At 37.7% G+C, this 25,490-nt stretch overlaps 1 protein-coding gene across 7 annotated transcripts in view; it reads left to right on the top strand.

Annotated features, from left to right (window-relative positions):
• The window catches only part of fam13b (family with sequence similarity 13 member B), a 63,448-nt gene that overhangs the window by 1,437 nt on the left and 36,521 nt on the right, over window positions 1–25,490 (top strand). For 6 of the 7 annotated variants that reach the window (XM_082556765.1, XM_082556764.1, XM_082556763.1 and 3 more), the window contains exons 2-5: window positions 14,662–14,814; window positions 16,309–16,521; window positions 22,253–22,465; window positions 23,887–24,064. In XM_082556765.1, coding sequence (XP_082412891.1) covers window positions 16,356–16,521; window positions 22,253–22,465; window positions 23,887–24,064 — 557 coding nt within the window. In that variant the 5' untranslated portion in view covers window positions 14,662–14,814; window positions 16,309–16,355. The remainder of the gene's footprint in view (window positions 1–14,661; window positions 14,815–16,308; window positions 16,522–22,252; window positions 22,466–23,886; window positions 24,065–25,490) is intronic. The other variant, XM_082556762.1, reaches the window with a different exon arrangement.

Raw genomic sequence — 25,490 nt, 5'->3', positions numbered from 1 at the left:
AGGAGTTAATTCTATAAAACCCTTTTAGTTTGAATACATTTCAAACTACAGTGCACCTAAATAATACACATTCACAATTATTAGTTATACCTCTTAAAGTGCTCATTAACACAAATACCTAATTAGGAAGTCACATGGCAGCAACTCAATGGATTCAGGCATGCAGACTTTGTCAAGTCAACCCGCTGAAGTTTAAACTTAGCATCAGAATGAGGAAGAAAAGTGGTTTCAATAACTTTGAACTTGGTTTGACTGTTGGTGCCAGATGGGCTAGTCTGAGTATTTTCCTACACACCTCTCTGTACTGTGCACAAGTAAAACAAGTGCTCTCACAATCTAGTTTGAAGTTCAGTCTGGTCTGGAAAAGGGAAAATATCAAGTGAGCAAAAGCTCTTTGGATAAAAAGCCTTGTTTGTGCCAGAGGTCAGAGAAGAAAGCTGCTTTGAGTTGATAGGCAATCAACAGGGGCTTGAATATCAGCAGTTGGGCTCAACTGTCTTAAAACTGTGTTTAAATGGTACATAATAAATTCAAAATAAAATGTTTGCTGCAATGCTACCTTTGCCCCTGTTTTTAAATAAAGTCAATATATAGCAAGTCTTTGTTGTAAAGCTTTGATACAAACTCCATTTGGACTTGTCACGATAAACAGTGTTTTAGCCTTGAGGAATTACCCAGTATGCTGTTAAGCGGCATAATTGTGTAAATATGAAGTTATTAATTAAATAGTTTGTTTGACAACTTGTGTCCTAGGATTGTTCCCAGTTGAAGAGATTTGCAGATTTGTAATGGCTGTCCTTATAATGTGTATGATTCATAGGACAGGAACTATGAGTGAGAAGACTGTACAGTCATAAAAGCCCCCTTCTCATGCGCTTCAGCAGTATCCATGGCAGTAATAAGATAAATAATAATATAAGCTATTTGAAAGGACACGGTGGGCGTTGTATCTTTTAACTGGTACAGCATTTATGAAAGACTGGTACACTGCTCAGCACTGCGTAATTTGCAGTCATAAATACCATTTATGACTTCGAGATTTTTAATTGCAATAAAAAGCTTTGTTTTATTTTGGTAGTAAATGATACATTTCTGTTGTTTGTCAGACAAAACAAGTTAACTAGATTTCAAATTATGCTATGAAAAGCTTTTTATGAAATTTACATTAGAAAATATATGTGATTAAGTTGATTGGGAATTAAAATGAGTTGTTCTGTGACATCATCAGCTAACCAAATGATGGGGATGGCATTTTGATAACTAGAGATATACTAATATATCAACAGAACATTTGCATTGGTCTTGATCAGTTGCAGAAGTCAATGTTATAAATTTTATAATGGGTAAATATATATCAGGATTGTTACAAAGGGCTGAAAGACTTCTAACAGTTATGTTACAAGCTGTCCAGACGATATCTTTGTTTTTGATACTAGTTTATTAAAAAACTAAAAGCTTGAAAAAATTAGATTATATGTTATTTATGTCACAAAACTGTCCTGGCAGTAATTTAATACCGAAGCAACCTCTGATTTGTTTCCAATCTGTTCTGATTGGATAATCTTTATTGTGTTGAGCTCTTCAGATATAAAATAAGAATTATTTTTATCTACTTTAGTCTTAGGCCTTCTCAGTACAGTATAACCTGTTACCAAAACACTAGTGTCTAAGAAACAACAGGTGGATCTATACAGGTCAGTGGAAAAAATAAAAGTAGTTGTAAAGTTAGCTGCTGTAAAAACACCTTGGATTTAATCTGACAGTACTTTACAAGTGGTCTTATACAACAGTCCTCCAATACAGTCTACCTTAATAAAGGTTATAATTGTCCATGTTTGATGAAACTGTTTAAGCAAAGTGTTGATTCAGCTTTATGGTCATTCTAGAGTTGAGTTCTGGAGTTGTTGGTGTAAATGAGCTAGATAATGGGAGCGCAAACATCTCTCTAATAAAAACTGATCAGTATGATTTTATTGTGATTGATTTGAAATGGGCTGCATTAACTTTAACTTAATGTGGAACTGCAGTTAAAATCTATTTTAAATTTTTATTACTCCTCCAGTGATTTTATCAATTTTATCAATTTTAATAACCGGTTTCCTCTCACAGTGCATATACATGCATGTTAGGTTAACTGGTGATTCTAAATTGGCTATAAGTGTGTATGTGAGTATGAAGGGATGACTTTCCATTTATGCTAGACCTGCAAAAGACAGGCCGCCTGCCTAGGGAGTACTTTACCTCTCACTACATGAAAACTGTTCCAGCCCTAAGTTGGGTAAGATGGATGGATGAAACTGTACATTTTCCAAAAATGGTGACAATGGCTCTTACTCTTAGAGGCTCTTAGAGTGGAGTGTAACATATTAAGCCCTAAATACAGGAGAAAAAGCAGTAATTTGTCATATTGTGACAGGAATCGGTATGAATTTCAAATATTCAAGTTGTCATCCACTAATAAGAATGAGTAGTGACTGGGTGGTGGCGTAGCTCACTGGGTTGAGTAGAGGATCCATATGCCACATTCAAGAATAATTGGATAAGTTAGTATTTTTTTTTTCATGAGATGCCTAGATGTTAACAGCTGGAAATTTAATAATTACAGTAATTATTTTACCTCTAGTCACCTACTATACCTACTTATAACTAACTATTAATACTGAAATCAAATAAAAATTAAATTCTCATTAAGTGTACTTAAACTGAACCTGCAGCCCTTTATGTGGAGTCTCTCACGTATGCACATACCAACAAAGTCAGAAATCTCCAGCCTCCTACAGTGTCAGATAAGACATACATGTAAGACGACCCATAGTTTTTATATGGAAGGAAAAACACACGCACACACAGCAGTGTCAAAATCACACAGCTGCCTGGAGTGTGAAACTATTGTTGCCTAGTCATTGAATGTTTTTTTTTTTTAAATGCTGTGTATAGGGCCCCAAGCCAAACTAAATATGCCCCAAAGTTTGCTAAAGCTGGAGCAATACCAGAAAGCTACAAAATTAAATCTCATTTGGTTTATGTTAGCACGTATATAGCAAATATGCTTTGTAACTTATAACTAGTAGAATTGGTGAAAACACCATTTGTATGTTTGTATGTCATGTGTAAGCACAAGGCTAAGTACTCAGTGATGGACAACAACAAACTCCCATGAAAAGGAGTAGCAATATCAAAGTATGTAGCTACAAGCTGAGGAAATCCAAAGCACTGCCCTCTGTTGTAAATTAAACCAAAACTGCCCGAAGGCAGTGTCATGCTGTGTGTCACTGACCTGGCTCAAAGACTGTGTAAATGGAGATGGTTCACTGGGTGGCTATAGAAACGAAAGCTTCTACATGAGGGGAAAAAAACCCTCATAGAAGCTTTTTTCCTCATATTTTGTCATTTACCTTGAATAACAAAGAATATCAGAACTTTAACTGTACATAGAGAATAGATGGAAATGATGAAAATCACCCTTTGGTTTGATAAATACCATGTGTACATGCTTTAGGACTTCCATCAACAGGTATGACTAGTATGATCCTTTTGGCATGTATGTATTTAATTGCTAAGTGCTCTCAAACATGGAGCTATCGCTGTTTCCTCAATGACAGTAAACAGCTCAGTAAAAATCGCTGTGTCAGGCAATTATGAAATCAGGAAGTCATGTGAAAGTACAGTTTGTCACTACTTCTAAAAAACTGACACAACATGCATTAAGTTATCAAGCTCCTTGTGGTATGAAATAACACTTTGCAGAAGTGGTCAGCAAGGAGAGTGGTGAGGGGGATAGATGGCACTTGGGTCTGGTATAAACTAAATGTCCCACGTATAAACTGATCTCTGGAGAATGCTAGAGAATCAGTCTTGTGTAAAGATCTGACTGATCATCTTTAAAAGATCAGTGATGAGTGCCATGAAGGGAAAAACTATGAAAAAGAGAGATGGAGTTGGGGGGGGAAGTAAAACAAGGTCCTCATTGCACTTTGAAGGACTTGACTGATCTTTTTGCTCATGTCTGAGTGCGAAATACCTTAAAAGGCCTTGCAGCCTCCAGGCTTTGTGGGTCAGAACTGTTTGGGCAGCAACAATGAGCCAATAGAGAGTGGTTACAATCTTTTGACAATTTGTATTTACGTTTGAAAATTCCAAATCAGAAATTGATAATTACATTTATAAGTTTAAAACAATTCACTTTGTTTAGTCTGTTAGTAGATAAACAGTATACTTCTCACGGGTTTTGATCTCGTTTCTATTTGCTGTAGTTATTTGATGAAAGCAGTTCTTAATTTTAGTTTGGAGTTCATTTGAAAAGCAGAGGGCTACAGTATTCAATTAGGCAGATGGAGAAATCCTGTACTGAGCAGCTGGTTGGGGTTAAGTAATCTGGGGCTGACACCGTGTTCTCAGTAGGTTTAAGGACAGTGCCCTAGCCGTACAGTATCTGCTGAGTGTCGAGCAACCACAGAGATTGCCTGGTGAGCAAGGTCATATAACTGTAAATACAGCATGACAAACGACCATAAAATATATTTGTAACTCTTAGCACTATTTTCTACAGTATTTGCAGACCTTTGTACATTAAGCCTGTGGTTTTCTTCCTGCTTTGGAAAGCCCCAGTCGCTAAATATCTCTAAGTGTATTGGTTTCTATATCTATTTTCAGTTTTGGGTTGCATAATTAGTTGCCACCCTGTCTATAATATGTATGTGTGATGTGTGTGTGTGTGTGTGTATATATATATATATATATATATATATATATATATATATATATATATATATATATATATATATATATATATATATATATATATATATATACGAAACTAAAGACTGAATTGGTTTAGTTGCCCAAGTTTCCTTGTTTTTTTATTTGTAGAAAGAAATAGTGACTCACTTTTGTTGATAATTTATTCTTTATAATGTATGAAAGTGACTTATCACAACTGGGGTGGGTGATCAGTAAAAATTGTTTTAAGTCCCGTTTAAGCCAAATTGGAATCAGTAAAGCCAACAGTCAGTCAGCTATTACTGCATGCTTTCAAACCTCTTGAATTATACTTGTGATAGCTAGAGCAAGGCTTTGCAAATGGCTAATGCATTAATTTGACCTTGACCTCAGAGGTGAGTTTTCCTCTCTTGATTTGGCAGTAGTGCTGTTTGGCTTGGATTGAAGGGTAAAGTTAGTTTGCTGGCATCAAACTCAGCTATTAAAACCTCTCAACACTGCTCTGGAGCCATTTCAGGTCAAGTCATTGCTTACTTAGATCTGGGATCAGCTGTGCTCACTTGTTCAGCATTGGCTTTTGCACGGAAACTCATTTAATGGAATGTACTTTGGTTTATTTTCATCTGGGCACATTAAGGGTTTATGTTACAATGTTACATGAATATGATGGATACTCTCTATTACTGTTCATATAAATCAGTAAAATTAAGGAAATATTTTTAAAGATTTATAAAAATCATAGCAAACACAGAACTGTTTAAAGTTGTACACAAAGGCCATGCATTATATAAAACTAGACATGCATGGGAAACTGCATTATAATAATTATTTATATTAGTTTTTAAATATCAGTATCATTAGGTTGAACAACAATTAAGTGATTATAATATCATGAAACTGTTCCCTTGAAGTCTACAAACAATGATATGAACTGTTTCCCACTCTTAATATTTTGTTTACATTACACTTTAATAAGTACACAGTCTTGCTAGATTCTGTTGTGCGTTTCCGTTTTCCCAGATGGGTTTCTACTTACAAAAAGAAAATGACATCATTACTCTGGATACTTTTGTACATGCTCTTCCTTTTTCCACACGTGGAATTAGTTGGGTAAAAAAATGGTGCTTTTTCAATTACATTTTTTGTCATTTGCCTTGACTTAAATTATCTATTGTACCTCTGTTCTTATCATAGTAAAAATGGCAAACAAAATTTAGCAAGTGCATCTTGAAGAGAAAAGCAACTCTTTTGTGTGTTCGATGCATGTGGAGAACAAGCATTGACTCGTGGCCACAGAGCAATAATTGAGAAGCAAATCCTCATTGATCTAAACTCATTTCTCTGCCCTTTTTGGTGAGAATGCAAAACTGCCTAAACGTAATGGCTAAAATATCCCTCTTAATTAACCTAACTACTTACCACAATGTAGATTTGTTCACTTAAAAAAAGTTCAAAATATAAAAAGATGCAGTTAAAGGAAGTAAAAGACAGCAGCAAAAGCTATAATTAAAATGTCACTTCCTCTATTCTCTGTGAAACTATAGCTTGAACTCGTATCAGATTTTGCTTGGTCACTGTTGTTCATTTGTCAGCTTATGCTCACAGCTGGTGTTTTGATCTATTGTTTACACACAGGAACTCACACACAGATGGGAATGACAAGACTTGTACTATCCTGTGTAGACTACTCTGTTAATTGAGCCTCATTCAGTCTTTGTATAGTAATGCAAAGGATATTCATTCTGTGATACTGGACAACAGGCTTCCTCATTGTTTGGGTTTGACTTTCCCATTGCACTGTCACTGCTTTCACAGAGATGCCAGACATACACAATGTACAAAGGCAACAGGGAAGTAAAATACCGGCAGAGTACTGGCCCAAAGTTGGAGTGCAGACATTTGGAAATTTCCATCAATGTGAGAACGAGTGAGAGAAAGAGGTGATACAGATCGATGCTAAATCAATAAAGCTCAAAGTCACTGCCTCAAAGGAGGCTGGGCCCAGTAACTCCTCCAAGCTCTGCTAAGGTCGGGCTACCACCTAATCTGTAATGCTTTGATGGTGAACTGAAATGAGTGTGTTGAGGTATATGGAAGCTCTGGAAACAAAACATTTACTTTCAAATTTGTAGGTCGTGTATATCAGTAGGAAGTGTACTTCACACCAGTGGTGCATATTTTGTCACCATGGCAACTAAGAAAAAAGAAAGACATAGCAATCGAATTTACTATGTATTTAATAGATATCAGTACCATCAAAAAAAATAACCGATTACTTACATAATATGCATACAAGACATGAGATATATATCACCATACAAAACCTATCCGCAGATTATACACCTGCTGAATTTAGTGTGAACCACACCTGAATGTTAAAATGACTACTGCAGTTACTTTACAGTACAAGTTTGAAATAGATCTGTTGACTTAAAACCCCATTTTTACAGTAATTAATGTTCTTGTTCATAATCTTTTGCATAATTTTCTTGATAGAGGGTAATTACTTTAGATGTGGCAGCTCCACATGACTTTGTTGCTGTAGATGCTATCGTTTGATCAAAAACCACTGGTTTATTATTACTTAGTTTTCTAAGGATATATTAGTGTGAGCTCTAGGGGGACAATTTAAAGTACAGTCTTCACCTCTGAAGGCCTGAGGGAAATAATTAAACGTTTATGATTATAAGGCCTCTAAACAAAAAAATCTTCAACTACTTAATAGCTCTATTGGGATTGGCTTGATAAAGAGGCTGCACTAAAAGTTGATAATACACTATCAAAAGTCCCATTTATCTTTTATGCAACATTGCTGAATGTTAGTGATGGCCTACTGTCATCCAGACATAATTCATGACAGTAAAGCCACAGTATATAGCCAATGCTTAGACAGTAATATATACTATGTATACTGTATAATAGACTTCTTTGGGAGATTGCACAGTCTGTGTGCAAATGACCTTTTTTAAGATGGTTATATTTAATAAAATGTGACCATAGCCATTTCTTTAGTTTAAGAAAAATCTGATTTGGGTTATTGGTAAAGTGTTAAAAAATAAATTCTGTATGTCTGTTTACCCAGATGGCAACCAATCAAACTTTATGCAAATGTCCCAAACAAAATGCTGCTTTCCCTCCACTCCCACATTGGCTGCACAGAGCTGCACTTGTGTTTCCACTGTAGGCGTTAGAGCTTTTTTCAATGTCAAAGCCCTTCTGGGAAGCAAAGAAAGGTTGTTTTTTTTTGTTTTTTGTTTTTACCGTTTCCCTTGAAAGGCACATGAGTCCTATGAAATTGTAAGACAAATTAATTCAAAGGCCTTCATAAATCAGATGGTTGTTTATCCATAAAATATCAGTATAAAGTATCAGAAAATTGCTGTTACAGTTTCCAAAAATGTCTGTAGGTTGCATTTTCTAAACGACTGTCCAGAATGATATGATGCGTGCTGCATAGGCTGGTTACATGAAACAAGATTTAGCTCTGTTCACCCCCTTGAGCTGTCATATTCATCAGATTCTCTAGCTTCAAAGAAAATCAAGCTAACCAACATTTGACAGCCTATTGTACTAGTTTTTAAAGTACATGTTGCATGAAATAGTATTAAAATATGTGTTGAAATGGTTATTTTTATTAGATGTCCCCTGCATCTTCAAAATAGTTTACAGGAAGATTGTGAATGTTCCTCGAGGGAAAGAGATAACAAGGCCTGAAAAGAAGATGTCCCCCAAAGACATGTGCTTATTAATTTATCACAGAAGGAGCAGCTAAACTAGGCTAGGGCAGTGAGCTGCTGTTGCTGCTGATTCAAGGGCAAACACCAGCTTTACTGCCTTTTTTCCCTCCTCCTTACCTCACTTGCCCTTTCTTCTGTGACTTCATTAGTGTTTCTGCACGCAAACTGGATTCTGTTTGAGCAAGATAATTGCCAGTTTTCCTCATTTGGCATAAGAAAAATAAAAAACAAACAAATTGTAAAAATGATGCGCAGTCTTTGTGTGGATACACTACTCAATTTTTTCCGTGTGCTTTTCCTCTTCTTATTCTTTCAGCCATTCTGTTTAGCCATTCTCTTTATGATGCTCTTTTATTCTCTATAACTCTACTCCTTCTTTATTCCCCCATCTGTCTGTATCTTAGACTCTCAGCCTGACTTGACCTGCTGCTGTCTGCCTCCAAGAAATAGACTATAATTTCAAAGTTGTAAAATAAAAAAAAACTTTAACGTAAAATTAAAAATGTTAACTATCCGCAAAATATTTGATTTTGTACTAATAAATGACTGAATGCTAAATAATACTCTTCAACTCTAAGACTAATCTACAGATTAAGCTAGATAGAGTATAGTAGTATCTACTTGAGTCTTAGTAGGAAAATGTATTTATTTATATTAACATCTATTTATATGTAATCCTTCTATTCTGTTGCTTTATACACTTGCCATGAACAGTCTATGTAATAATTAGATGCTATTCAACCTTCAGGCTTTTTAACACAAAGGATAGTGCTATCTATGTATATATTGTTTTAAATTACTTAATATTTTTCTTAAATTGTACAAATTGAGAATAAAACAAATAATAATAATATTAAGTATCAAATTTGTAATTCTAGCAGCGAGAATCTAAATGACAGAGTATTTATTTCTCACCAAAATCCCTGCTCTCTGTTGTTGCCATTCATGCATTTTGCCCATTTAGAAGTAAGTCTGGTGGATAGTGAACATTATCTGCTAACAGCATGTCACTAAAATGTACAGATGAAGAAGAAGAAAACAAGTAAGTTATTACAACATTACAACAACATCCTTTTGCTGGGACAGGGTGTATTGTTAGGGTGGCTTAGTGCTACAAGGCAAATGAAAAGACTTGGCACTAATACCAGACAGCTTAAAATGTGCACATACAGGTTTTAGGTCAGCTTTCACACCACCTATATGTTTTTGATTTATATATGTTTTAATAGCTGTTGTATTTCCTGTCTTTGTGTTCGTGCTTTCTTTTACGGGCTCTCCCATGCAAACTGTTTATTTTTCGAAGCCCTATCTATTAATGTTTTGTATACTGAGACTGATACAGCTGTGTGTAATGTAAAAACACCTTAGCTGCTGGGATCAACATAATCACTAGCTGTGCTTAGCAGGTTTTTGATATGCTTCGTGTTATGTAGGTTCTTGCAAATTAGTTAAACATTACGAATGGCTAACTGGGCTCAAGGTAGCAGAAAATTAAAACTATTTCTGTGAGGTGACATGTTGTAAGTAGTGTCTGAGTAAACGAGTCTCAATTTAAAAGCCGCCACTTTGTGCTCAGTAACTCAGATTGCAAATCAGATGGCACAGAAAATGTTTAAGTATACACACCCTGAATGATAAATACCAATGTCTGATATATTTGATGAGTGCTTAAAGTGACGTGTCATCTTCATTCCTTCAGTGACAGACCTTTTTTTGGGGGTTGGGGTTGGTCATTCCAACACTATCGACTTAACAATCAATGGATACATGTAAGAAATGACTTGAGTCCAACGCACCTAACACAGTAGGTGTGTGTGGAAATATGAGGCCATAATAATGGTTTTATGGCAGACCATAAAAGTTGATAAAGTTTAGGGGATTCATGTTTCTTCTCACGTTTACCTTTTAAGACTTTCAGGAAGGAGAATGAAAATCTCTTTCCTGAAGATTTTTTTTCTTTGCATGTATGTATCGCATGTGTATTTTACATAGTTTTCTGTTATTTACCTTTTGTCTTATGTTATGTCTTAGGTCTTATCTTTCACTAAGTTTTAAGACTGGGTTTTTATTCTATCAAAATATTTACTTTAGTTTCTTTTTTTTCTTTAATGGGATTAAGTAATATACTTGGCAAGAATTGTTCAGCGGCAAGGTTCAAGAAATTCGGAATAGATTTGTGAGGCAGTTGAGTCACGTAGACACCCAAGTTCCAATAAACTATTACACGAATTCACAGGAAATTTGTATCATTACCTTGAAAGGGAGACAGAAGCAAAGGCTGTTGTTGAACTTGGGGCACTGCAGTAAGGCCTACTGATCCTTAATGCAAGGTGCAGTTACTCTACCAGGTGGGCCACCAGGGCACAACAAAGGGCTTCTCTCTTTTTTAGTTTTTGGTTTAATATAAATGCTAAAAAAACTCCCAGGCACTTTGTTTTAAGTGACAATTAAAACACTCTATTTCTTATACCACTATTATGTTTAATTGAGAGAATAGAGTTGGGTTTTTTTGTTTTTTAGATTGAGTATATGTTTTGTATGAGAATGAAGCCTTTTTAATTCTTCAGATTTTGACAAAGTCTATATATAATCTTCTGAAGAGCAAACAAAACCATTTTGAATCCAGGAAGCCAATCTGTGCAAGTATTTTTTTTAAGCTCAGAAATTTAAGACAGTACATCATTGAGAATGAAAAACAGAACTACTGAAATGCAGGAAACAGGAGCAGTTTCTGGGTTTGTTCTTATGAAGAGAATTCCTGGCCCAGCTACTTCCTCCAACCTTCTTTTTGTCACCTTGTCCTTCCCTCATTTAGTTGGACCATGATAGTTTGGCACCTAATCACAGACTGCAGAATTGAACCACTTTGATCTCTTTTATTCAGTAGATTTCACACCATGGTGCGCGTTGGGGAGAATTTGCTGATTTATTTATAATGCCCTGTGAATATTTTATTTTCATTGTGGTCATGGACTCTGTTTTAATGGAAAAGACACTGTTTTGCACATCAGAGGTTCAACTTAACAAGTCTTTTGTTCTCATAGTTCTTTCCTCTTTCTTTTGCTGCTGTTATCACTTGGACCATGTCAGTGAACTGTGTGGTCATAGTCATATTGTGGAACCTCTGATCTTTCTGTTCAGGTTTCATATCTATGTGAACACAGGTGCTGGCATACTGAAATGTGATACAAGTCACATGGCAAGGATAGAGTCACGATCCAGAATCTGATTCTCCCGGCAGGTGTAGTTGAACTGACTCAAATCACATGATTAGTTGTGAATATAGTCCCTGGAAAAAAAAATCTTGCCACCTTAACTCAGTTTCTGCAAACTCGTATTTTACTTCGAAAGTTCTGATCATAAGTGATTCATTTCAAATTTGTTTCTGTTCCTTCTGCACCTTAAGCTCAAAAACCAGAAATCCTCATAGTCAAACATTAACCAAGTCTTTTCGTTAGCAGTGTTTGACTTTCAGAGGGTGAAACAGTTAATTTAGCTTATCTTCTGTGCTTTCTTTAGCACATCAACTGACCGTGTTTATTCTAGTGAGACAATAAAGTACAATTGGAAAATGCCAGAAGACTAGCAGAGCCATAGCCATACGTCTGGAGGTTTATTAGATGCCAAAACAGTATGATGTTTTGGCATCTAATAAGCAAATGTGAAACAAACGATTCCAGTCATTTCATCCTCTATCGCAGCTGATGCGAGGGAAACAATAAGAATATGCCTGTTCCCAAATGATATGCATTCCGGTTCTTTACTGGACCACACGGTCCCTCCCAATTGAAATGTGTGAGCTCATGGCTTTTTACCGTCTTATTGTTTAGCCGTGTGTCTCTGTGTACACCTTTCTGGGTGTGTGTCTTTTTCTTTGAACACCTTCCTTCCTCGTTCTTATTCAGGTTTATTTTTCTCTCCTCAAACACTTAAAATTTATCATGTTCAACAATGCCCCTTAATGTTTAGAAGGACGTTGTAAAATGTATATGGGTTTAAGACAATCAGATAGAAGCATACAAATCAGTTCTATTGCTGACCAAACACTGCAGAGATCTTTTAAAGTAAATTTTCATAGCAGGCAAGGCTTTGGTTTAGTTGGTTGTCTAATCTCTTGATTAGAGATTGTCCTCATCTGTCTGTTTCCTCTGTCTGACATTGCTCAAGTGTTTTGAACCTGCCTGTTAATGTCAAGCTTTTGGTTCTGCTATTGAAGCTTTCAGCCTGGTGAATTAATAATCATCTAACAATATTCAGAAACGGTAGTTAAGGATTGCATAATGACTTTGTTTTCCGGGAACAAAGCTGTGTAGCTTGCGGGCTCTGACCCAGTACAAGAGTTTTAACTGCAACAGTGGGATTTTCTCTGGCTTTTAAAGAGGCTTAGCAATGCCAGTTCAGTTGGCCTTAGAAAAACTGGAGGCTGAAGAATCTCTTTATTAGTAATAACTGTGAGCAAACACAAGGGTACTGAAAGGTCAGTTTGATGAACTTAAGTAAAATATCCTATGTAGTCATTGGGAAAGCTTTGATATTAAATATCACTCTCTTAGTTTTTGCGGACAACAGTTCAGTAAGATGGGAACACTGGTACTCAAACAAAATGGCAGATAGGAGAGTAAGTAAAACTTGAGTCCCCAAACAGACCATATGGTACAAGAGACAATAATTATGTGTGCTGCCTTAAAAACCAAACTTGAAAACAGTTGTTTCTATGTTTATTGCAGTTCTTTTCTTCATCACAAGGAAACATGGCTGTGCCTGACAATTATAATATGCAAACTCTGTTTCAGCTGAGTCCCACAAAACCCAGAAATTCGATTCCAAGTAATCTGATGGTCGATTTAGGTTTTATATTAACCAAAAATGGCAAAGAGCTCATTTTATCGTTAGTGCTTAAGTCAGTGCACTGGAGTTTTTTCATGGTTTTCCTGATTTGAGATTGTAGCTTTCATAACATGGCACAGGGCTTTATTTCCATATGGTTGTTGCCAAGGCTCTTAAAAAGGTTTGTAACTGGCTCCGTTTGATGGTCTTACTTACATGATCCAGATGACTGTTTATGAGATTTAGGTACTTTTGTAATTTTGAAATCTTACTGTTTTTGCAAAGAGAGGCAAATCTTTTATCTGTCAGTATTTTCCTGTCGTGCCAATTTCTGTTCCTGTTTATCTCTACTACTGCGCTTCTCTTATTGTAGAACTGTTGAATCCAAGTAGGCCAGGTGGGTTGTGTAACACACAGCCAAAACTGTGAATAAGATAGGGAAGAAAGGAGTGAAATGGAAAAGTGCATTTATACACTGTTTTATTGAGTCTGGAGCCTAAATGGGTCTACCTGCCTTTCCTTTGCTTCATCAACATAAAATACAGTTTGTGGTACATATTTCCATACTAACCAGTTAAGCAAAAGTAAACTTTTCCTCCTAATATACTTTCAGACACGTACACTCATCAGCTAGATCTCATTTTGCACGTATTCTAACATGCAACCATGTCCTGTCTGGGCAAATAATAGTTCACATTCATACAATGGCAGTATTGAGACACACATGCACACTCTAAAGGGGCAGGAAGTCAATAGGAACACACCTAATATAGACACATTAAATGGGACTCTTTGTGCATACGGGCAGGCACAGATCTGTAAGACACTATGGCACAGCTTTCCAGAACAATCTTTATTGGTTTAATTATTGTATTCAGCTCTCCAGCTGACTTTTAGACAGCCTGATATCTCAAACCTTGAAGATTTCATTAGCGAGCAAGAAGAGCAGAAAAACAGAATGGGGAGTGAAGAAACAGGAAAGAAAGGATTTTAATGAAAAAAGATGAAAAGAAAATGGGCTTGGAGCATAGAAAAACTAGAAGAAGAGAAGGGAAAACTGAAACTCGCTGTTGTGGGTTTTTATTGCTGCGATTCCAGCTTTGGTATTGGGCCCAATGCATCTTTCATCACTAAATAACCATGAAGATGCAATGTATGGATATAAAGCCTGAGAATAGAAACTGGAAGTGGAAAACTATAGCCCACATGAAACCCATTGTTACTACATGAAGTAGCTAATTGTGTTTTTCAACACACCTGCAATTGGTTAATTAAAACGTTCCATCTTTTTTGTCTCCATCCTTATCCTGTCTTCTTCTGCCATTATCTCCTGTTCTTTTCCCCTCCATCTTTTTTCTCTTCCTGGTTCTCTTCTCAGTGCAGCTAGAAGGGAATCCTGTTCGAGGGATTAGCGGTCTGTCAATGAGGAACTACCGGCTCATCTTCTGCCACAACCTGAAGCAGCCATAGATGATTCAGTGGTTTACTGGCCAGGGGAGGAGAGGATAGAACACACTTTCACTGCTACACGGTGAGTGCACACAAACACACAACACTTACCGAGCCACATCCGTAATTGAAGGGGAAAATAGACTCGGTGCATTTCTAAGCCATGATCACAGATCAGATGCACAGATGCACATCTGGGTTTTTTTAAGCAGTTTGGAACTTATGTAATACAGTCAACAGTGTGGTAAACTTGCCAAAGCGAGTTTATCATAATGTCTCATTGTCACACTTCCTTATAAACTTAGATTTCATTTTATTATCTTTATGATTCTTGGTGCTATAAAGAGCCCAGATGTGAGGATACAAAGAGCACATCATCCTACAGCCAAGAATTAATTAGCTACAACCGATGAACTCTGCCAAGGGCTGTAAAATAAGCAGTCATTGGTACATGAAGGTATCCACTTAGTAATGCGAACAATCTGTTAAAGTAGGGTTAAACATAGTAGCTGTTGATATTGTAAAACAAACTGGATATCAAGAGAGTAAAAGAGAAGCACACTGAATATATGTAGCTTTATCTACTCATTACAAAGAATGCATTGAACGTATTTTAAATTATTAGTGCTGATATTTTTCTATTTTCACCTGAAAATCAAAATGTTTTAACATTGATGTTTGAAACTATTAAAATATGTACTCATATTGTATGTCATTTATATTTATATTGCATTGTATGTCATTATTGTAAACAAGGCCAGATTACTTGCTTACATTTAAAAGACCGCTATCATTAGTTACATAATACTGTAAGATTAGTTTCACTGGAACAAATTGAGATTACATTTCTGATAAACTGATGTTCCTCCCCCAGTGATGAGTGGACTGGACACCATCTGTCGATGTTTGCATTTAGATTACTCACCAAACAACCAACGTCAATATCAGACTTTTCATTTGCTTATTTTGCATTGATTTTCATCCCATCCTGAATGTCATCACCTCTAAAGAAGCTACAGAGGACCACAGAACACATAATATAAGACTGCAGGAAGCAAACAAAGCAATTTGTCATGCAACATTTGTTATAGGATAAAAACACTGGTACAGTATTACAAACTGAAAACCAGACAATTAGTCAGTAGCTATTTTGAATATTGACTACACATTTTAGTCAAAGAAAATTGGAATCTGAATGTTTGCAGGGTAAAGCTTCTCAGAAATGATTGTTTCTTTATTTATTGGTAAATTGATTATGCAGTCTTTGGAAGACTGTAAACAAAACTGACATGAGATGTCCTACTCCCCCACCTACCCTCTTTTTACAAAATCCCTTTGCAGGTCACTACCCTGTAGCTGTGGCCCTGCCCCCTCCCACTCACTGGCACTTAACAGTTAGTAAAGCCAGACAGTCCTGTATGTCCTGCATGACTGTTTACTGGCGCCTTTAAATAATTATTCTTGGTATCTATAAGCCCGCATGATCAGGGATGAAGATTTTATTTTTTTTAAGCCAGGCTGCATTCTGTCTTTCTCTCACATTATGTCTGATCTCACCCATTTCTTCCTTTATAAGACGTGAGGTCTTGGCGGGGTTGTGGTGAGGAGGAGGAGGAGCAGGCCATGAGGAAGAGCGTGTCTCTGTTGCCAGGCAACGAGGGCGGGAGCTCAGCCAGCACCACACGGGTTTTTGGTGTTCCTCTGGAGGATGTGACCCACACACACACAATCAGCGGCCATGAGGTTCCTGCACTAGTAAAAGATATTGTCGACTACATTGAGGAGCACGGTGAGTGACTGAGACGCAGTTCAGTTCAGTTTAATTCAATAATAATAATAATAATAATAATAATGGATTGGATTTATATAGCGCTTTTCAAGGCACCCAAAGCGCTTTACAATACCACTATTCATTCACTCTCACATTCATACACTGGTGGAAGCAGCTACAGTTGTAGCCACAGCTGCCCTGGGGCAGACTGACAGAAGCGAGGCTGCCATATCGCGCCATCGGCCCCTCTGGCCAACACCAGTAGGCAAGTAGGGTAAAGTGTCTTGCCCAAGGACACAATGACCAGGACAGAGAGCCCAGGGATCGAACCAGCGACCTTCCGGTTACAGATGCGATTCCCAACCCCCTGAGCCACGGTCGCCCTAAATTCAGTCCTACATATTTGTTTAATATGCACATTGAAATGCATATCCTAGTCAAAAACGGGTCCAAGATTCCTCACAGTGTTACTGGAGGCTAAAGTAATGCCATCCAGACTTAAGTATCTGGTTAGATACCATATTTCTAAGATTTGAAGGGACAAGTACAATAATATCACTTTCTATCTGAATTTAGGAGCCGGAAATTGGAGGTCATCCAGGTCTTTATGTCTTTAATAAAACCTTGCAGTTTTGTGCGGTTTAACTGATTAGTGTGTCATCTGGCTTCAGGGAAAGATAGAGCTTGGTATCATCTGCATAGCAGGGAAAGTGTATACTATACATGTATAACGTAAACAGAAGTGGTCCTAGCAAAGAAACCTGTGGAACTCCATAATTAACCTTAGTGTGTGAAGAATAGGGATGGGTATCGTTTAGGTTTTATCCGATACCAGTACCAAACCGATACTTTTGAAACGGTGCCGGTGCTTAAACAGTGCTCGATCCGGTGCTTAAAGAATGGAGAACACAAACTTTGTGCAAAAACCTCTTATGTTTTGCTGTTTTTTTGTAAAAAGATAACAATGTTAGCCTTTTCTGCAGCTATGGGGCATATATGGTATCACTCTTGGCTGGAAGCAGTGCTTAAACAATGGAAAAAACACCAATTTTGTCCAAAAACCTCTCATGTTTAGTTGTTTCCCACTTTTTCTTTTCTTTGGTTATTTTAGTATCTGCCATCAAACAAGAAGACAGCCGCATGTAACTACGACGGTGTTTGCTAGTTCACCTTACGTGCATTAATTTATTAACGTGGTTAGCCTACTCAACGTAAATTATCATCATCATCGGTCATCATTTCTGCTACACTGGCAGGGCTAGGGGCCAGGACTCTCCTCTTCGGGTTTTTGGGGGAATGTTGCTAACTCTGGTCCCATAACAGGCACCACACCCGCAGTAGATGTGCACGGTGTGAGGTCTCGCAGCAAGCTATCAAATACGGTGCATTTCTCGGCTTTTAACAAAATGCTATACGTCGCCAGGTGTTTCATCAGATTCGAGGTGCTACCTCCTTTGCACAGTATCACCTTAAAGCACTTGCTGAGTTTGCATCTTTTGCTGTGAAGTACGGCCAGACTTTGACCGCTTCGCCTTGGGCATTTTTAATCTGTAGCTCTGCTCTAAAAGAATGTACGTACCTGGGCCCGCCTACTACGCTTGCAAAGGTAAAGTGATTGGCTAGAATCCAAAGTGTGTGACATCTTAGGGAAAAAAAAGCACCGAAATGTGCGCTGCTTTTCGGTCTGGTTACTACTCTTTATGTCAGAACCGATACCGGTACCCGTCCCTAGTGAAGAAGACTCTCCATTAACATTAACAAATTGAAGTTTATTAGAGAGACTCAAATCACTGCAGTACCTTTAACATGCTCTAATTGCTAATAATTAATAATCGAATGCTGCACTGAGGTCTAGCAGGACAAGCACAGAGATGAGCCCACTGTCATCGACCATAAGAAGATCATTTGTAACCTTCACTAATTCTGTTTCTGTACCTCTACAAATAAACAATTCTTCTTCCGATGATCTGTTAGCTGTTTTAAAACTACGCGTTCTAGAATTTTTGAGATAACAATAAGGTTGGTGATTATTAGCCTTTAATATAGCCTATAATTAGCTAAGACAGCTAGGTTAAGTGACAGCTTTTTAAGTAATGGTTTAATCACTGCCACCTTAAAGGCCTCTGGTACATAGCCCAGTAATAGGGAAATGATTTGGAGGAAGTAATTATTGAAATTAAATCAGAGGGAAAGAGTCTAAATAATTATTAATAGTACTGAAAGTAGCTTAATTCTTAAATGAACTTAAAATAGCCAGAGGAAGGTAGCCTAGTTACAGACATTCAGTGTGTACAAAAGAAGCAGAGAAGTTCTTGTAGGGATAAAGCTCCTCTCTAAATCTTCTGTGATTAAATTATAAGAGGTTCCTTAAATTTTGCATGTGGCTGAAGCAGATCTTTCACCTCATTTCTTTTTGGTAAGGATCTGCTGCATCTCCCTCAGTTAAAGTTATGAGTCATATTTACATGGAACGTTTAATTTGTAGCAGGATACAGGCATTACATAATCTTACATAATTACCACTAATGTTAGTTTACTTAATGTAGAAAGAACTCTGCGGCTGATGTCAAAATCCTTTTATTCCGTTTTAGCTGTAGTTTGACTCGAGGGGTTGCACCTGTAGGTCATTCCGCTTATTTAACTAAACACGTCGAGCCAAAGATTTAAACAATTTCTCAGTACAAAATGTTGGATGTTCAGCTAAATCAGATTCTGTGATGTTTCAGTCCTGCTTTTGTTGAGCTACAGTATCTTACATCATGATAAAACCAAAATATGTTGTTTGTGGGATCCAGTTTTTGATAAGATAAATTCTGAAGGCCCTGGCAGACAGCTCCACGGCTGGCTTCCTTCTGTTACATAACACTTCTGTCAACTTCAGCCTCACTTGTGAAAACAGAAGAGAGTGAGGAGAGTAACCTACCAAGCGCTCGCCCTGGATTTTCCTACAACTCCCTAGAACATTTCTGTATGAGCATCACAGAACAGCAACTTCAGTCTTCTGTCATGTTCTTACAAAAAGGAAGTTGGCAGTTAAGACAGCTCAGTCTGAAAGATGAGAAGTAAAATGCCTGACTGTTTCACTAGCCAGATCCAAGTTTTGTTTTTTGTTTTTTTAAACTATCCAAATCTGAATTGGGCTTGTATATTGGTTCTGATTAGATTACACTATCAGTACTTGTTTTATAGCTCTTTAAAACCTCAGCCAGATAGTCTTATGTATGCTAAAGATATGTTGTTGGTTTGACCCTTGTTATATCAATTAGACACTTGTATGTCGTTACCCTTACTGTGTGCAAAATTACTTCACATGAGATAAAAAATTGCAGAGCATGTAAAGATCAGTTGATGTACTTTGTATCATTAGAGATTGAAAAGCAATTCCACAGCTGTAAATATATCCCACATAAAATGAAGGAATTGCCTGAGAAGACAATAAATGGTTTAAAGTAATAAAAAAAAAAGATTATCAGGAAGCATCCTGATCATTTAAGTAGGATTCATCTTTGATAGAGATCTTACAAAGCAGGTCAATGGGACGCTGGACACGCTGGATACATTTTCACGTTAAAGTAAATAAGTGTTGAATAAATACGCTTTTTCTGGATCCCCAAAAGTTGTCACTGAACTTTTTTTAAACACTGCTGAAATGAAGTACCACTTCAAATTGTTTCCAGTGAAGCAGGTTGGTGATTTGTGTAACTTGGGGGCTCTTTGACTACATGAGGTTATGCAATAAGTCTCCAGGGTCTCTGCTGGTGCAATAATTAGAGCGGTGCTGCCTGTCAGGAAGTTACTAAGACAGTGAAAAGGCCTCCGTCTCTCTGGGATGCCTGGTAGTAGTTGAAGCAGGAAAATGACGTGAAATGTCAATTTGATAGAAGACAGTTGCCAAAAGCTGAAAACATTAGAGGCATGTCTGAGCAAATGCCCAGTGTTTTAATGGATCAGCAAAGACAGAGAGACCGTTTTATTTTATTTTAGTGTAACTCTGCTGTCACTCGGTGTACCTCTGGTGTTCTTCATGTAGACGGCTTTGTGGAGATATAAAAGGGAGCAGGTCCCACGGGATTCCTGTCATCATTTGGACTTAGTTGATTATCTTGCTTGTTAACAGATAAGAAACTGGAGAGTGAGGCTATAATCAAATGTAATCCACACATCAAACCATTACCACTTAAATATAGTTTGAAGCATTTCGTGTGTTTTTTTTTGTTTTTTTTCTCCACACCATATATTTGTTGTGTTGTCAAAAACGGATCATTTTCGCACATTTGTGATAGCGATAAGTCATCAGATCTAGAACACTCACCACTAAACAGATGTTTTCAGGTGAAAATGCATGCAGTCAATGTATTTCTTTGGAGCTTTGCTTTTAATGCATTTATCAAATATTCCCCTTTTCTTTTGTTTGTATATGTTTCAGTACATTTTTTGGCAAATTTGTATAAACAACTTACAACTTACACGCTACTTCAACAACTTACAAGTGGTTGGTCAGGTAGCTGCAACCAAGTAGTTGTTACACATCCAGAAAAAGAACCAAAAATCTTTTGCAGCAGATTCATGTGACATCGCAGTGCATAACATCAGGATATTGTTTTACAAGATCAACTGATATGTTTGGTAAACAAGGGGGAAAAATGTTGGTTATTCTAAAAATGTCCTCTAAAAAGCCTTGACAAGATTTACAGATTGGTTTATCTTTTCTGTCACAAACACATGTGATGCTGCCTCACATGCGAATGATATTACAGTATGGTCATGCTTTTTCTGATAGATAAGGGAAGAATCCACATAACCAAATGTTTTTGCACACACACACACACACATCACTGTACTTTCTTTTGTTCATCTTATATAAGTTGTGTAACAGTGAAGGATCTGAATCATTCTGCATCAGCAAAATTACAGTACTCTGTTAGTTTTGACTTCCCTTACAGGTTGGTAATTTTCAATTCCTAATTTGGAAACTCTAACATGACCAAGCTGTATTTTGTTGCATCTTTATGAGTTATTATTGTCAGAAAAACATGCCCTGTGGGGGGGGGAAGCATATAAATCTTCACTGTTTTAAAACACCAATGACAATATAATAGTATTCCTGGTGCTAAACCTGGTTGTTACACTTTACAAGGTGACAATAAGCATGTTATTACAACATCGGTTTTGGACTCTGTAATGCCTGATTTTGTTAAAGAGTTCTCTGACAGACATGAGCTTGTGAATGGGCTCATTGATTGGATCCAGTGTCTCTGTTTCTCTCTGCTTTTGATATCAACTACTAAAAAATTTACTTACATGCAAAATTAATCCAAAGCAAGCAAACCAAACTACAGAAAGCAAGACTGTCACCTAGTAGGTATTATAACTTGCAAAACTACTGTAATGCCTGGCATACCTTCCTGATCACCTCTACAAGAGGACTTAATTTGACAAACCTTTAGCTGCAAAAAAGTGTGCCACACCTAAGCTACTGCCAAGACCTCTAAAGACCTAAGCATGCAAGCAAACACCTGTTTGTGAACCACAGTAGGGCTTTGATGAGGTTATCTTAACAATTATGCAAATATGAGAAAGGTGTGATTGTTATATAATAAATATAATTTTAAAAAATCCTGGTAAAAATGAATAAGCAAACCAAGTTAACCAAATACTGAAAATTGAACTGTATATTAACATGAATGGTTTTGAAGTAGTTTGAGTTGATAATTAACATATTCATAACTGCTGCTATGTGTGTCTTTAGGTCACCTGGACTTTGAGGGGCTCTTCCTGGTTAATGGCAATGCAGAGCGAGTGGATTGGTTGCGTCAGCGCTATGACAGTGGTGAGGAGGTGAAGCTAGAGAAGGAGGCCGATCTGGCGTCCGCTGTCAGTTTGCTCCGACTGTTCCTGCAGGAGCTTCCTGAGCCCGTTATCCCAACGGCTATACAGGGACGTATACTACAGCTCTATCAAGGTGTGTGACCGTGGCTGTGTTTCCTCTTCTCATGCTATTTTACGAATTTCTTCTACACTCAACCACAGTCTGTTTTTATCCAGTACAATGCAGTTAACCTCCTTTTTCACCCGGTCCTCCTAAAGTCCGGTTGGAGCTTTGAGTTTGTTCTGCTCAGTCCGTAAATGTACTTCCTATGAAAAGAGTGTTGACCATAGCTGTTATAAAAACAAGCGCACACTCTTCTGCATCATTTCTGGGTCTTCATCCAAGTTGATTTTGTTTTAAGCTGTTAAGGCTGTGCCCATGTAGGCTGATGCTGGTTATATAAGCTGTGAGTACACAGTACGGTGGTCTGCATGTAAGGAAAACTGGCTGAAACAAACTCTTTCATAACGAGAACCTGAATTATCTCTATGTTTGCATATCTGCTACGCTGATGCACAGCCTTTATCTTTTCCTTTCTTCATTCTTTCTGCCTCTGCTTGTCCACACTCTTCTCAAATTCAAAATCTAAGGTTGTGTTAACAATGTCCCAGAGAGAACTGCTGTCTTATTAATTCTTCATTTTTGAGGGATTTTTGTGTATTTGGGTAAAAAATGATTGAAAGGCATGGGTTTCATTTCCCTTTTTTGTTTCGGCTCTTTGGCCTGTCCTCTTTCCCCTCTGTTTTTATCACAGATAATCTGCTCTAATCCCCTTGTCACAATGATGGTTGTTCCGGTTGCTGTCATCCAGATTATAGTAGAAGACTGGCTGTGTGTTTGTCGAGACTCCTTGTCATGCCATTTATTTCTCAGTGTGTTATATTCTGTAATGGCACCACTGCACTTGAAAAAGGATTGCCTTTTTTGCACATTTTCCTCTCTGTCGCCCTCCGTCTCACCTAGTTTCACCTCTCCCAGAGGTGAAACTGAGCATAATGTTATCTGTGTGTGCAGTTTCTCTTGATTAGATTTTTTTAAGGCTATCTGTGAAGGACCAAGAAGGACCCGATAACCCATAATTCACCCCACATTATCATTAGTTTTGAGAACAAGCTCTAAAAGCAACACAGACTACAACAGAAATTCTAATAGTGATTCTGAAATAAGAGCTTACACCCTTTTCAACTAAAAATAAAATAATTACATAAGAGATCCTGTCTGTGGGGTCGAGCTCTCGCCAGCTGTGCTTCATAGCAAGTACGACCTGCTGGTTCTCCCGGGAGCTGGTTTGCACAGTCCATCAAAAACCTAACGTTGTTTGATGATTTTAAATTGGCCATAGGTGTAAATACTCTTAGCCTTGTTAGACCTGTTGAGCTGTCCAGGGTGTCCCCTGCCTCTCGCCTAATGAGAGCTCCAGCCCCGGTGACGGTGAAGCGGAAGTGGTTAAGCAAAGAAATGAATGTATATTGGCTTAAGTAATGATATCCGGTTTTTCGTCTTCACATTGCTAGATTACGACAACGAAGAAGAGGTGTGTAGAAATTTGAAGTATCTGCTTCAGGATCTTCCCCAGTTGAACTACGGTCTGTTGCGTTTCCTGTGCCGCTTCCTGGCTAGCGTGGCGTCACTTCAGCAAAAGAGCTGGAACGTCGGAGCGCTGGCCGCCGTCTTTGGACCCGACATCTTCCAGTAAGATTCTTCTGCAGTTATTTAAGAATTTCGAATCGTAATTTTGATCATTGTACACAGCTACCGTCTCCATCTTACAGATGTTTACTTTTAACTTAATGAGGATGGTGTGGATATGTCACTAGTATATATTCAGTACTACATTACTTGTTTTAGAACTCCTGCTGCTTGTAGGGATGCACCAATACCACTTTTTTGGAAACGAGTATGAGTACGAGTACTTGCATTTCAGTACTCGCCGATACCGATACCGAGTACTTAATAAAAACATGATTTAAATTTGCAGGGAACAGCTTTAGTCCTATAATTTAACAAAAAACAAACAAACAAGGGACTAGTTTGGAATTAAGAACATTTATTTAAAATGAAAAGCATGTTGTATGCAACATATTACAGAATAAATAATTATAAAAAAACAAAATTTAATTTTAAATTTGTTCGTCTGTTTCTCTGTTTAGAAGTCTCACTAGCACAGTCACAGCTGGGATGACATCAGAGGCTAGTGCGTCGTAGCTGCTCACTTTTTTAGTTAGTTCCTCAAAGGGGGCGAGGATGGCAACAGTCGTCTCCATATGAGCCCATTGGTGAGCGGTGAGATAGTCAGGGAGTTCGTGCTCGGACACGCCCAGCACTCGCTTTTGCTAAATGATGGACTGGAGCATGTAATACGTGCTGTTCCAGCGCGTCTGTACGTCCTGCTGCAGTCTCTTTATTGGTTGGTTGAGCTGTCCCTGAATGTCCTCGAGGCGGGAGTAGGCTAAGGCGGAATGTTTAAAATGCCCAACTATTTTCCGTCCCACTGCTATAGCATCAGCTATGCTCCTCTGTGCTAATAAGCGTGGGTAAACTCTTTGTACTCGTTGTCGTGTTGGGATTTTAGGTGCTTGATTAAATTACTTGTGTTAAATGCGCTACCTTTAGAGCCCCCTCTGGACAATTTCGCTGAGCACAATTTGCAGTCCGCCTTTGTTTTCGCGTCTTCGTTCACTTTGAAATAGTTCCACACAGCTGACATGTCTCGCCTCGCTTTCTCCCCGCTCTGAGCTGCAGCTGGGGCCTGGGGGCGGGCACTCGGCGCCTGTGATTAACCCCTTACATGCCGCTCAAACATAGACAGGTCTCAGACCGTGGTATCGGTCCTCGGTATCGGGGGACTTTTAACAAGTAGGAGTACTTTAGAAAATGTGGTATCGAGGCCGATACCGGTATCGGTGCATCCCTAGCTGCTTGTATTCAAAAGCTTCATTGTTACATCTTCAGTGGAAATGATTAATCAAGTGCAAATTATCAGATTATAAAGCTGTAAAGTCCGTGGAAGGAAACTCGTGAAGCCATATACCACATCACATTTAATGAAGCCACAGAATGGAGTGACAGCTGAATATCTATTTTTTTTTAAAGAGTGAAAGAAGTTTTTATTTTTGGC

Source organism: Aulonocara stuartgranti (genome assembly GCF_965226115.1).
Source record: "Aulonocara stuartgranti genome assembly, chromosome: 2".
Lineage (NCBI taxonomy): Eukaryota > Metazoa > Chordata > Actinopteri > Cichliformes > Cichlidae > Aulonocara > Aulonocara stuartgranti.
This window is presented reverse-complemented; position numbering and strand designations above follow the sequence as displayed.